Source organism: Leptinotarsa decemlineata, unplaced genomic scaffold (genome assembly GCF_025532065.1).
Source record: "Leptinotarsa decemlineata unplaced genomic scaffold, Ldec_3_MD MMD2_tig00026340_RagTag_RagTag, whole genome shotgun sequence".
Classification (NCBI taxonomy): Eukaryota; Metazoa; Arthropoda; class Insecta; order Coleoptera; family Chrysomelidae; genus Leptinotarsa; species Leptinotarsa decemlineata.
Genome location: NW_027412694.1, coordinates 5191197 through 5206817, shown reverse-complemented (window position 1 = coordinate 5206817; position 15621 = coordinate 5191197). Strand labels below are relative to the sequence as shown.

The 15621-nt window shown below is 36.2% G+C and overlaps 1 protein-coding gene across 1 annotated transcript in view; it reads right to left on the bottom strand.

Annotated features, from left to right (window-relative positions):
• Window positions 1-10539: 10539 nt before the first annotated feature.
• Window positions 10540-15621, bottom strand: part of LOC111509944 (fatty acyl-CoA reductase wat) — a 50782-nt gene continuing 45700 nt past the window's right edge. Inside the window, exon 8 of the mRNA XM_074183568.1 lies at window positions 10540-11001. Coding sequence (XP_074039669.1) covers window positions 10635-11001 — 367 coding nt within the window. The 3' untranslated portion in view covers window positions 10540-10634. The remainder of the gene's footprint in view (window positions 11002-15621) is intronic.

The following is a 15621-nucleotide window of genomic DNA, read 5'->3' as shown; positions in this document are numbered from 1 at the left end:
TTTTTTCATGTTATTATATTCATTCAGAGCTTGAGTTCTAGATATTCAAATTTGTCAACTGGCAAATTACAAAACTACAAAAGGGAGAGTTTAATTAAGGTTGATAATGAAACTTTTATAAAATATGTTCAACATGTCTTCCATTTTCTTGAATGCAGAGCTGAAGTCTATGTTTGAAAGACTGTTCTACCCTGCGCAAGACAGCTGGTGTAATGCTGCGAAAAGCATTCGTTATTCTAAGTCGCATATTTTCGGGAGAAGTTGGTGGCTCAACGTAAACCATATTTTTTATGTATCCCCATAAGAAAAAATCTAGTTTCATCAAATCTGGTGATCTAGCGGGCCACCGTACAGGCCCATTCCGTCCTATCCATTTATTGGGAAATACTTCATTTAGATGATCTCTCACTTCTGCCGAATAGTGAGCAGGTGCACCATCATGTTGTAACCACATTCTATTGCGGAGGTCCCTCAAAAAAGTATGGACCAATTACATATTCTCCAATGATGCCTCCCCAGACATTTATCGACCACCTATGTTGATAATCCACCTGTCTCAATAAGTGAGGATTTTCTGTCGCATAATAATGGTAATTATGTCGATTTACAAATCCATTTTTATGGAATGTCGATTCATCCGACCATAAAATATTATTGAAAAAATATTCGTTTCGACGAATTTTGTTCATGGCCCAATTGCAAAATCTCACTCTTTTCTCGAAATCAGCATACAGTAGTTCTTGATGTAACAGAACGTGGTATGGATGCAAGCGATGTTTCTTCAATACTCGTTGCACTGATCTCTCACTTATATCCACTATTTCCCCAATTTGTCGTTGACTCCTACTAGGATCTTCTTCAACGGCAAGAAGAACTTGCAATTCATTATCTTCATTAGTAGCTGGCTTGATGCGCTCATGTTTGGAATTATTAATAGATCCAGTTTCAACGAATCGTCCCAAGACCTTTCGGAAAGATCTTTCATCTGGATGCCTTCTATCTGGATACCGTTGAGAATAAATTCTACTTGCCAATAAACAATTCCTGTCTGATTCACCTAATATGAAAATCATATCAATCAAATCACTTTTTGATAACAACATTCTGATGAAATTATACCGACAGTTCAACTTCACGATTGACTGAAAATTTCAATATTCATTTGCAGCCAAATATTTTGTTCTGTCATTTGCCAGACTACTTGATTTCCAATAAATATTTCATTCGCTGAAAGGTTGTTTTAGACCAAAAGAATATGGCACAAATTCCGAGATTTTTGAAATTATTGTAACTATTCAAGAACGTCCATTTTGTGGTGTAATTCGCAACTTGTTTATCTAGCAACAGGTAATTTTAGGAATGGGCGATATTTTAAGGAAATGGTATTTCCTTAAAATGGATTTCGTCAAATGGATTTCGCTTTGAAAAAATGACCATTTTTCGAAAGAAATGCTCACTTAAGAAAAACTATTGAACTTAGCCATAGGGAATACTTAATGAAATTTGTAGAGGTTTCATTGGCGCTTCTTATGGATCAATAATATACAGGGTGTTCCATTTAATATAAGGAAGATTTTGCAAATTTTCATTTACAATATTTGGCAAGCGGTTTTTCATACCCTGTATATCACAGGTCGATTTCAGATATATCGTTTGAGAGAGTTACCAATGTAGAATATTCGACCAAAAAAAAATTTCAACTGGACTTGGCAAGACTTTATAATTTCAAATATTCTGAGTGACGAATATTGGAAAAAAAACCTGTCATGCTAGATATCTCGAAAACCGTCAATATTTTCGAAGTGCAGATATACATAAAGTTTATTTTATTTTCTATGAAGAAACCGAAAAAGCGATAAAAAATATAGGTTGCCATTTAAAAAGACACAGTTGGGATCCGCCCAGAAAAAATCGAACACCCTGTGTGACCGCCAATATTTTTATTTTGTCGAGCTCGAGCAATAAGGTAATATTATAGAAAATTAGATTCCTATCTGCTTCCTATATAGAGATATGGAACACCGCGCCACTGTTGCAGGACCCTGTATATATATATATAATATATATATATATATATATATATATATATATATATATATATATATATATATATATATATATATATATATAAATATATATATATATATATATATTTATATATATATATATATATATATATATATATATATAAATATATATATATATATATATATATATATATATATATATATATATATATATATATATTTATATATTTGGGTTTTCATGAGTTTTTGCACCATCGGAAACTCTCTGATTTCTCGACTGAATGGAATGCAGCTGCAAATCTCTGCGAATGGCTCCATTCCGCACGAACCAAGGAGCATTCACAATCATCCTCATTAGCTTGTTTTGCAATACCTCCAGAATGGTGATATTAGATTTCGCTGTTTGTCCCCAGACGCCTGAAGCATACATGATGACAGGCTTGAACATTGTATTATAGATGGTAATTTTGTTTTTGAGACTCATTTTAGATTTTCTGTTGATCAGAGGGTACAGACGTGCTATCCGACCCTCGATCTTTGATTTGGCGCTGTACTGATTATAAAAAATCCGGACGGTACACACGAATAGGTACCTAAACCCGAATTAACACCACCATCCAAAACAAATTCACGCGGTGTCAAAAACACTCATTACACGTTCGAGGAAGCTGGCAGACAACGATCACAGACAACAAGAGTTCAACCCCATCGAAACAACTCTACAAATGAATAACTACTCAGAAATAAGTATAAAAGCGGCTGCCAAGACCACACGGAAACAACAACTGCGTTGAATGCTCACTAAACATAATAAATAGTTTCCAAAACAGGGTCAAAACCCGCTGTTCCCACAGAACTATCGCCCAATCATTCTAATCTCTTCGGCGGCTGAGCTGGCTGAAAGAGTTGTTCTCCAAAGGCTCAGCGAAGAAGTTGAGGACCGAAATGTTCTGCCTGATGAACAATTTGGCTTCAGGAGAGACCACTCCACTGAGTTACAGGCTCTAAGGCTGGTCGAAAACACCATCAAAGAGCTTAACTCAAACAAAAAGTTCACTTTGTGCTACTTGACATCTCGAAGGCCTTCGACCATTTTTGGAACGAAGGTCTTCTGCACAAATTAAACGCGTTCGACCTGCCTCGGGGCCTCGTCCGGTGGATCGGGTCTTTCCTGAAAGACAGGATATTTCAGGTTAGAGTAGAGGGATCTCTGTCTGATAACAGAGAGATCCTTGCTTGAGTGCTACAGGGGACTGTGCTCTCTCCAACGTTGTACTCACATTACACCAGTGACCTTCCGAGGCCCGAGCGTGTGAAGATATCTCTGTACGCCGATGACACGGCTCTCCTCTCATCTTCCATGGGTCGGGAGCTCGGCGTCGTCTATATGCAACGTGCATTGGACGACCTCGAGCGCTAGTACCTTGATTGGAAGATCCGAGTGAACCCGGAAAAGACTCAGGCAATAACCATGGGAAGATTACTATCTTCTCCGCCCAGAAAAGTGAGAATCTCTGGAAGGGAGATTGACTGGCAAGCGCGGGTAAAGTACCTCGGCCTTCTAATAGACCGTAGGCTCACTTGGAACCCGCACATTATGAGCGTCAAATCACGTCTGTACCCTCTGATCAACAGAAAATCTAAAATGAGTCTCAAAAACGAAATTACCATCTATAATACGATGTTCAAGCCTGTCATCATGTATGCTTCAGGCGTCTGGGGACAAGCGGCGAAATCTAATATCACCATTCTGGAGATATTGCAAAACAAGCTAATGAGGATGATTGTGAATGCTCCATGGTTTACTGATTACTCGACTGGATGGACTGCCGTATAGTTAACAGCTTCAATTCTCTGCGGATGGCTTCATTCCGCACGAACCATGGAGCAGTCACCCACATCCTGAAAAGTTTGTTTTGCAACCTTTCCAAAATGGAGAGGTTTGACGGAGCGGTTTGTCCCCAGGCGCCTGAAGCATACATTATGACAGGCTTGAACATCGTGTTGTAAAGTAAAGCCTTATTTCTAAGGTTGAGCTGTGAATGTCTGTTGACCAGAGGATAGAGTTCAGCTCTCTTCGACTGAACCTTGCTCTTGATGTAATCAATTTGATTTGCCCAGGTAAGTCGGCGATCTACCCACATTTTGGGTCGGTTGTTTTGGACCACCCTGTATGGTCGAAACCGATTTTTTAGACTTATTATCATCGACCGACATGTCGTGGTCACCTTCGACAAAGGACTCTGTTGTTGAGAGTTCTGAATCTGAAGTGTAGTTTTTAGCTTTGTCCCGATGCTTTGACGTCTTTTTAGCCACTTTTTTGGCTTGGTGCCGGTGTTTTTGTTTACCGGAGCGACTTTCGGAAGGCGACGCTTTTTGTTGGTCGTATCGTCATCGTTTTCATTCTCTGGCTGAGCCGAGAGGGTGGTGCTGACGGGAATATCTCTGGAGAATACGTTCCGTGACGGACGCTCGAGAAGCTCTCTGCCCCCCGGTAAAGGGCCAGAAGGCTCCCGAACTGCCATCCTGGGGCTGCCCCTTAGCAGTTTTGATGGGCTCAGGCCCAGGCGATCAAGCAATAAACCCATGAGGGTAATTACTTCTCCCCTGTCCCTGGCCATCAGGCTGTCAGGCAGTTCCTCCATACTGCCGTCATAAAACTCACACCCTTTGATATCCCAAGAGTAGGCGATGGTATTATGAACAGTCTCGTGAAAGTGACAAATTTGAACGCACTTACCAGAAGTCGGAGGGTCTTTGCTCAATGCAACCAACGCACATACTAAAAAATTTAACTACTGGTGAATGGCTGATCATTCACCAGAAATAACCGTCTTTGTGGAAAAACTTCGAAGAAAAATATTCTGGTTATGACATTGACAGCTAACGTCAGGATAAAGTGTATCTTAATGTCAATTCAATAGACAAAATCAATGTGGGTATGATCAAAATGGTTTAACAAAAATATGTTTATAATATATTTTTCCGTTAATCAGCTGCCGCCCCCATAGGAACGACAACTCTCAGAAGTTGAGAAACTTGTGCGAGCTAAGGACTAACGAGGTCTTACCTTTCAACGTGTGATTCCTAACACTGTACTTATATACTTATCTTTTGATTTTCATAGAATTATTTTCCAGCAGCTTGACTGATCTTTCTCGTGTTCGCGGTTTGCCCCTACTTTTTGGGCGTGCTGTCCAGGAATTTCCAACTTTTGATTTATACTATACATACCCGATAACATCTCTCTCTCTCCCTCTCTCTCTCTCTCTCTCTCTCTGTATATATATATATATATATATATATATATATATATATATATATATATATATATATATATATATATATATATATATATATATATATATATTTCTTGCATCCCTTGTTAACATACAGCCCCTTAAAGGAGGTACATGAAATTTGTATAACAATTTTTTTTCACAAGCACTAAAAAACTTAAACTTAAACAATATTGAAATTAACTTGACGTTTTGTTCCACCAAAAAGATACTTAGCCAGAAATTTATTTGGTTTACCTCATGGTTGTAAGGAGTGGAAAACGAAACCCATAAAATTTTTTTTGTCTCATTATTTGTTTACCATTTAAAAATTTATTAGCGATAGCCTGTTTCATTCTAAACGAAAAATTTCTCTTGCGTTTTCTGCCCAAAATAAACCAGTTGGCAGAAAAAAAATTATTTTAGGAACAACTACAGAGATACATCGTCATAAATGAGAAAACACGAAACTAATCTATCTAGTGGTATGAAGTTTGTGAATTTTCGAAATTGAATTAATACTAATTGTGTGTTATTGTTCTATTCTCAATTTGTTACTTTAATTATTATTAAAATGGCATGCACAAAAAATTATTAAAATGGCATACACAAATGAGGAAATGGCTGATACGTATTACGTTTACGGTCTGTCGCAGGGGAATGGGTTAGAAGCTTCTAGAAGATATGCTGAAATGTATCCTCAACGGTAGCATTCTTCACGTAGAATATTTGCTCGACTTCATCAATGATTACGAGAATATGGTTCATTCGACAAAAGAACGCAGGATTGTGGTTGTCATCGAGAAGTACGAACAGCACAGCTTGAGGAAGCAGTACTTAATTTGATTGAAGAACAACCTACTACCAGTACTAGAAAGATTGATTTTCAGCTAAATTTTCATCATACCCTTCTGAACCGACTTGAATTTTGCAATTAGATGCTGTAAATGATTAGAAGAAATTGTGACTTTCTGAAGACGATAGAATTCACAGACGAATGTAGTTTTTCTCGGGACAAGATTATTAATTTTCATAATTACCACATATGGGCTGATGAAAATCCTCACGCTATTGTCGAAACTAACCATCAAGAACAGTTTTCTCTTAACGTGTGGCTCGGAGTTATGGGGATGATTTAATTGGGCCTCATTTTCTACCTCCTCGATTAAATGGTGAGGCATACGTTCAATTTTCAAGAGAAGTGCATCCAGTACTGCTGGAGGAAATTCCTTTGGGCGTCAGAAGGGATATATTTTTTATGCATGATGGGGCTCCCGCCCATTTCAGTCAAGAAGCACGTCAGCATTTAACTGAAACATATGCCAATCAGTGGATAGGTCGAAGAGGACCACAGAACTTGCCCGCTCGATTCCCGGATCTCAATCTTCTCGGCTCAATGCGCCGACGTCTAGACGCATGCGTAATGTCTGAAGGTAGACATATTGAACATTTACTATGATTTCTACATGTTGTGTGTTTTGTTATTATTAAATCAGTTGTGTTTATCACCCTTCAATCGTTTAATGCAGCTACTAACTACAAAATAACAATAAATCCAGTTCGCATTTATGACGATGTATCTCTGTAGTTGTTAGTAAAATAATTTTTTGCTGCGAACTGGTTTATTGTGGGCAAAAAACCCAAGAGACATTTTTTATTTAGAATGGAACAGGCTATCGGAAATGAATTTTAAAATGGTAAACAAATGATAAGAGAAAAAGTTACATTGGAAATAAATTTTAGGGGCTGCGTTTTCCACACCTTACAACCATGGGGTAAACCAAATAAATTACTGGCTAAGTGTCTTTTTGGTTGTACAAAGCGTCAGGTTAATTTCAATATCGTAACTTTTTCAGTGCTTGTGAAAAAATTGTTATACAAATTTTATGTACCCCCTTTAAGGGGCACTTATATCGAGTGGTTTTGTATTTGTGACTTGGACTTGTACCCATATTTTTGACTGTACTTGCTCTGCACTTGAGGATTGGTCTTGTGGATGCACGTCTAGGGAACTCTTGGATTTGACTTGGGACACTTCACAGTCTCTCTATTTTGCTGATGAACTCTTAATTTTTATCCCAGGTGTTGCTTTATTCTTCATCTTCTTTCTTTCATCTGCACACGTGAATGACTGGGCTTTGTCAGACTGTCGTGAACGTGAACTGGATCAGCTACTGGTTGTGTATTTGTGGCTTACACTTGTGGCTGAATTTGTTGGGAACTTGGAGACTCGATTTGGGACTTCACAATGTCTGACTCTTGATCACCGATGAACTTGAGGTAAGGTATTGCATTGGCGTTTAGTGGCAATATTCCAGTCTTTTTCAAGCCTTTTGTAGCATTGCCAATAGTGGCAGCCTGATTCCAAGCCCGTTGGAAAAGTGCTCCGAAAGCAACTTTTGTGATTCCTTGATTCGGATGTGAGTGTTGCCATGATGTATCTTGTTAATGATGATAGGTTTTCAGTGGTTTGAAAAACATAGCAATGGGTATGTAGCAGCCATAACTTAAAATATTCTTTGGTGACCCAGGTCTTTTCTGTTATGGCAACTTCAGTACCAGGTGGCATACCTAAGAGAAAATCGGCTCTCGAATTGTTGATTATTTTATTTCTTTGCATGAAGCGATGAAACCAGTCCTGGTCAGCGATTCCAGCATCTCTGTTAAATTTGTATTTTATGTTTTGCGTTTTCAGATTCGAATGCGTTTTTACTTACCGCTTTGGATGTAATTCCGAAGTCATGATTTGCCAAGTGCCATAGCCGATCAGCTAACTTTTTTCTGCGTTCTCATCTAAAGCTGGCTGTTCACCTCAGCGCTTAATAATACCCCTAGATAAAATAACTTTTCCCTGTTTGCTCGTGAACGGTACTGCAAAAATCTCAGCAGACGTAAGGTCAACTCCTTGTTCTGGACTTTATTTACAGCCTCTTTCATTTTTACTTCAGATCATTCTCCAGCATCACCCTTCAGAATGGTATTTCCTTTCGGTATTTGGTAAGCAGGCCATGATTACTATTTGACAGTAGAGTAGCGTTGTGACATTCTCCTAATAATATCGACATTTTCGTCACTTCAGAAGTTGCAAATACCTTCAAAACGATGGAACAAAACTATTCAAACGAAGTTCTTATGAATTTGTTTATTATTTTTGGACAGTGTGACAAAATTATCAGCAGAACATGTAGAAAATTCAATGAAATGTATCCGAATCTACCGCCAATGAACCTCAAGAAATTTATACGAATTCAGAACAATTTCAATGCATTTGGATCAACTTTAAAAGCACCAAGAAACTTGCCTCGACCCGTAACTTTTGAAGACAACCAGATTAATGTCTTAGCATTTCCCGAGTCATCGATAAGAAGTGCTGAAGAAGATTTGGGTATAAAATATTCATCGGTTCAAAGAATCTTGCGAAGACATAAAATGCATGATTATAAATTCACCAAAATTCAAGCAATGAAGCCTCAAGATCCTCAACAGAGAGTAGAATTTTGTGAAATGTTGTTGACACGCATTCAAGAAGATCCACTTTTTTTAAATAAAATTATTTGGACTGATGAATCGAAATTTTCGAGAGAAGGGATTTTCAATAGAAAAAATCCTCATTATTGGTCCAGTGAAAATCCTCACGTCACAAAAGAAGCCCGATTTCAAGAAAAATTTAGTTTTAATATCTTCTGCATGTTGATGGACAACAAATTGAGGTACGTGATATACGAGGAGTCATTAACATCCAGAAGCTACCTGAATATTTTGGAGAATACTGTAGACAGGTTCGTGGATAATCTGCCACTCGAAGATTATCGAAACTGTTGGTACCAACTAGACGGAGCTCCTACACATTGCACAAGAGAAGTGAGCGCAGAACTGGATAGACTATTTGACGATCGGTGGATGAGGCGCTTGGGACCATGGAATTGGCCAGCGAGATCACCCGATCTTAATCCATTAGATTTTTATTTGTGGGGAATGTTTAAAGAAAAAGTTTACAAAATACCCGTGCGTTCGAGAGATGAATTGTTAGAAAGGATTGCCCAAACATTTGAAGATTTGGATCCCAATGAAATCAGATCTGCCACCACGAAAGCAGTCAACACCCGCATTTTAAAGTGCTTGGAAGGGAACGGCCAGCGATTCGAACATATTTTGAAATATTCCACATGATTGTTTTACTTTTTTATAATTATTCATATCAATATTTCCAATTTCAAGTTTCTTGGTGCTTTTTTAAAGTTTATCCAAACATATTGAAATTGTTCTGAATTCGTATAAATTTCTTGAGGTTCATTGGCGGTAGATTCGGATACATTTCATTGAACTTTCTACATGTTTTGCTGATAATTTTGTCACACTGTCCAAAAATAATAAACAAATTCATAAGAACTTCGTTTGAATAGTTTTGTTCCATCGTTTTGAAGGTATTTGCAACTTCTGAAGTGACGAAAATGTCGATATTATTAGGAGAATGTGACAACGCTACTGTCAAATAGTAATCATGGCCTGCTTACCAAATACCGAATGGAAATACCATTCTGAAGGGACATTTTCACAAATAAATGTTCATAAGTCCGAAACTTGACTAGTTAGGTATAGGTATGATATACATAGAAAGGAAGCAAATTTCAGCAGCTTTCCGAATTTTCAATAATATACAGGGTGTTCCATTTAAAATAATCAAATTTCAGCAACTTTTTTGAGCAAACGAAAAAACTGTATTTTTTTACCACCCTGTATTGAAGTAACGGAGATTAGGCTGACGTGTGGGAAGTGTCCAAGTATCACCTAACTCCAAACCAAATTTCGATATCATAGTACTTCTTAACTGAAATATATCGGCATTTTTAGAAGTCATGATTTTCGAAGAAAAAAATTGAAATTAATTTTTATTTCGAAAACGGTAACAGATAGGTATAGGGAAATATCAAAAAAAGTTATCGGGCAATTGTTGGAAATTCCAAAAATAATATTATATACAGAGTGTTCCATTTGAAAAATCATAGTTGCTACTGCTTTCTAAGAGAAGCGGCAACACCGCATTGTCGAAAATATTTTAGTTGGCTAGAGAATGTCCGAATATGCCCTCCATTAAATTTTCAAAGTGATCCGTTGTCTGGTTCACCAGAAACGTCTAATGTGCCATCCACCGTGAATCAGCCTGTATAATATTAGACAATGGAAGTCCGAACTAATGAAATGCATTCAAAATTGTATTTATGGAAAAAAACAAAAATTATTCCATATTTTTATTGAAAGTAAATTGAAGTGTATCAACAATATTTTTACTGATCATTACGCACAGTAGTTATTTCGAAAGTGCCAAATATCAATATTTCCTGAATAGTTTGAAAATAACTTTATACAACAAAATTTTACCGATAATATACAAAGCCACACATATAAAAGAAGCTGTAATCACTTGCACCATGAATTTCTTTTCCTGTTTCTTCTTTCCTTCAGTAACAGTCGACAATGGATCTTTGAGAAGATAAACTCGTACCCCTCTGACATAATTAACGAAGTAAGCCTGCCAGTTCAGAGTCAAAATATCGAAATTGAATAATTCCCTGTCTTTGAACGACATTCTCTTCAAAAGCTTCTGAGTGTTGTCGTTTGAAAAGTACCATTGGCGTAAGAGGTACGGTCTGAAATTTTCTTGATCTTTGTGAAGTTTTTTGTAAATATCCATGATTCTGAAAATCAGAGAAAAGAATTGATGTTGAGGAATTGCTCAATAATCTAAGGGTTCAATTAATTTTCTTTGGAAGTTAAGTGAAACGTGTTGTTGAATGTTAGAGGTTTGAACTTCAGTAATGAAAAATATCAGCAAGCTAGCTGTTGCCTTCGACATCGTTTGTGTGGACTTTAGTTTTTGGGTTTTTCTAGAATTTATAGGGATAAAAACTATAAATGAATGTACTCAACCAAAGTTAGAAAAAAAAACTTTGGAGAATATTTTTGAAATATTTATCGTGCTTCTTTGAATTGACATAACTTCATTTACGAATAAAGTGAAATGTTGATGTTGACTGAAGTTTACCACAATACATTGTTTCAGGTTCAATGACATCAATAGATTCTCCGTAATGATAGTTTTTCTCTAATATCTTCCATATACAGACAGCGATCAGTTACACTTTTATTTTATGTACCTGACCTTGAATTTTAGAATAGTTTCTTTACAAATACCTTTCGAACCTGAACCTCCGATATTTGGTATTACAAATTGTTGAAAAATAGTAAAATTAATAGAATGCATAAATAATCTTTTCAAATCGAAGTAGTCAAAATCGGACAACACCATATTCAATACCGATTAAAATGGATTCGCAATAAAATTTCGAGAGTTGATGGCCGTTCAAAGTAATACGCTATGTGTTCAAAAAATAAGGTGAATTCAATGTTTTTATGAATTTTGTTAATATTCCTATGAAAAGTATCTAATTGCCTCTTAGTACCTGTAATACATACCAAAACGTCATCCACATATCTATGCCAATACAAGAAATTCTTAATCAAAGGATGTTTAAAGATTGACTTGTCTAGATTAATAATGAAAATTTCTGCAAGTAAAGGGATTAATGGATTTCCTATAATTGGAGAAAAATAAATATTGAAAATAATTTTGTTTCAGTCATAACGACAGAAGATCACTTATTTCTCGTTTTATGACTGGGTTCACTAAAGTAATAGTATCATCAGGAGATATGCTGAGAAATAGATTGTGCACATCAGAGGATAGTAATTTTTCGTTGTCTGGTAGAGGTATGTTCTCTATTGTATTGATTAAGTCATATGAATTCCGTAGACTGAATTTTGGTTGGAAGTTACAATGGTTCAAGATGATATTGATTAGCTTTTCTGATAATTTCACTGATGGTGAAGTGACAAAGAAAACCACTGGTCTAATTGGATAACTCTGTTTGAGCAGTTTTATGAGTGAATATAATTCAGGCATTTCGGAGTTCATCAATATCAATTTGAACGTTTCCCTTTCAGTAAAAAGTATGTTTGAAATTTTCAAAAAATCTTTAACTTGTCTTTAGAAAGAATTAGTTGGATCGCGTTTCAGTATTTCAAAATTTCCTGAATTCAAGAAATCAGGGGTTTTGTTGACATAGTCGATTCGGTCAATAGCAACTAATGTTGCCTTTATCTGCTCTAGTCAACATCATTTTCGTTAATTTTACTGCGTATTGATTTCTCAAGTTTCAATTCATTCGTAAAACTACCTTCTTTCAAAAACTTTAATTTCTGATATGTGACGCCTGGTGTTTGTTATCAATGCTATTCAATGCCTCTCCTACTGCCACTTTTGATTCGATCCCCAAAATTTCAAAGTTGTTGGTGCTATTTTCATTTCCAATGTTATATTTGAAACCTTTTTCTATCAACACATTTTCAGTGTCTGTGAAATGAACCTTCGATGATAAATTTGAAGTATTCAAATCACTTAACAAAGCTACTGTGCTAGCTAAACATGTTGTGATATATTTTTCAAATAAAGTTTGTGGAGATCAAATCGTGAAGTGTAGCTTTTAAAATTTCTATATTAGTGATTCGATTATTCTCCCTAAAGATTTTCTCAACATTTTTATCGGTTGTTGAAGTGCTGGGGGTCAAGGGCGAGCTCGTCATTCACATCTTCTTGACCGTACGTGAAAAGCTTGTTCCACTTGTAAAAAAATTTCTAACACGCAAAACACACTAACTTTTATGCCTCCCACCAACAAACTAAACATGCTACACAGTTCAAAATGTGAACATATGTTGGATACGATTGTACCAACATATAAAAATGCTAATCGAGTGTACGTAGCCCGCGAATTTTGAACAGTTCATGAATTCCAATCCCAGTTTTCGGTCAATTTATTTGAATGAAGCGCAGTGCCATATTCATATGTGAAACATCAGAATAAAACCTTCTGTAACAATCATTATTTTGGTTCTCAAAATCACAGTCGGCCAGGTCGAAACATGTTTGCGATCAGTTTCTAAAAAATTACAAGCGATTCATTTAATTGTCCACTAATATTTCCGATATATTCTCACTATTGACTCCAAACATACTCTTTCTATTATTTTTCGCATCATCAATTGTAATAGTTGTTTCAAAACTATACTGGGTTTTACATATGAGTTTTTATGTGCACGCTGAATATCATTGAGATATCATCTTCCAACGTTCGATTCTTAATAGGGTCAGAAAGTATCTACGCAGTTCATACCAATAGTTCCACAGTTGATATCGAAATAATTTTCACAACCTACATCTGAAAAGTAATCCCTGCTTTTGTATCCGAATAATTCGTGAAATTCTGCAGCAGAATTTGAGAAAAACTCTTTCATTGAATTCGTAATTTTTTGGTAGGAACAACTAGAAGCGGTGCATTTCAGATGAATTTGTTGAAATATAGCAATCGCCTAACGAAATAATGTACTAAGACACTCTCGAATTTCTTTTTGTGGCACGGCATCCTTTGTTTATGATTGCTACATCCCCGCTCACAACAGATTCTAATCTCTCTGTATCGTCAGCCAGTTTCAACTGTTCGGAATGATCAGTTCATCCGTTCTTCATTTTTTCCTAATGTTTATTTGGTTCATCATTTGAAGATCTATGAGTAACTCACACTTATTTGTTTTGTAAGAACAAGATATTGTTAAATCCCAGTGAACGGACCGCCACTGACAAGTTCAACAACTCAGTGTGCGTGATGTTATAGAGCACGGTGCAACACGGAAATTTCTAGAAATTCTAAGATAAAGAAAGTTATATATCCATCCATATTTGCTACTGTATAAGTAACATCGGCGAATTGCAGTTTTGCAAAAGCGAAGTGAACGGTACAGTGTAATATTTGAGTACGATTGAAGTATAATATTTATTTAGTGTGATCATTGTGATTCAAAGTTGTCAAATTTTAAAAAAAAGAACCACTAATTCATTAATCCATTCGTTTATTAATAAGTACATAGTATTAAGTAAAATAAATTTGCAATAGCGGTGACAGCGATGATATCTGTTAAAAAAAGATAGAAAATGTTGCTAAAATGACTGAAGCAACGAAAAATGTAATGGAAGGACGAACCGAAAGAATAAGAACATAATAAAACAAAAAAAATATTTGTGAAAAATCGAGTCTAGTTTCAAAATGTGTCGAGCTGTGCGTTGCTGTAATTTGCAGGGTGATGTCTTCATTAACTTTTTTCGATTTCCAATTGACGAAAGATTGTAAAATTGTGTATTTTTCTGTATTCATTATGTGAGATTGAAGGAATAAACATATAACGAAAATCATAAAATAAATTGTTATAGACCAAATATATGCAGATTTTTTTTATGAAATTAATCTGCTGAAATCAAACTTTACGAATAGTATATGCCTCAAAAGTAATGATATAAAATGACGGAACAATCGGACTTCCACTGGAAATCCACAAATGAAAATAGTTGTCGAACAGGATTTTTTTATTTGGCTAGTATGTATCTGTAGGAAAAATATTACTTCCACTGAAATCTCTGCAAAACTAAAGTATCAAATGTATATTCAAATAACCTTTTTTGGAGCCTACTGTTGCGTATTTTTTTACCAATTCATCCACATCAATACTGGATATAAAAACTCAACAAACTGAACATTCTGAAAAACCTTTAGAATAGATTAGCGTAACTTTTTGACCCAAATTGTTTAACCTTACTTTACAGAAAGGTACCTTCTGCCCCGCCACATGCCAGCAAAAAATGAAATCTCGACCCCAAACATCAAAGAGGCCGACGGGAGTGAATTTAATCATGTTTACTTCTATAGTTACGAATCACACGTTAAAAGTTAAAACCTCGTTATTCCTCAGCTCACACAAGTTTCTCAACTTCTGAGAGTTGTCGTTCGTATGGGGGTAGCAGCTGATTAACGGAAAAACAGATTTTAAACAGAACAGAACAGATATGGTGTCATGGCTAGCCTTTAAATATCGTAATCGAATGTTGTCGAAAGTTCTATCGAAGTCGGTAACATTTTTCTCGTTGTTTCTCGATTGGCGCGCTTTTAGCCACATCACGCCTGGTTTGTGGCTACCAGCGGCGGCCGGCGTTATTTTCTTTCGGGCATGATTTACAACACAACACAACACAATGTTAGGTTTGATATTTTTCTCTCGTTGTATGTATACTACAGGAAAAAAATTCTAGTTCTTTTATTTGTCGCTCGGGCAGCTGCCTTGAAGAGAAATGCTCCGACCTCATGATTTTTCATTGTCACGGACCACGCAGAAGGGAGGATCCGAACTGCTGATGACTTCACTGGCTCCAG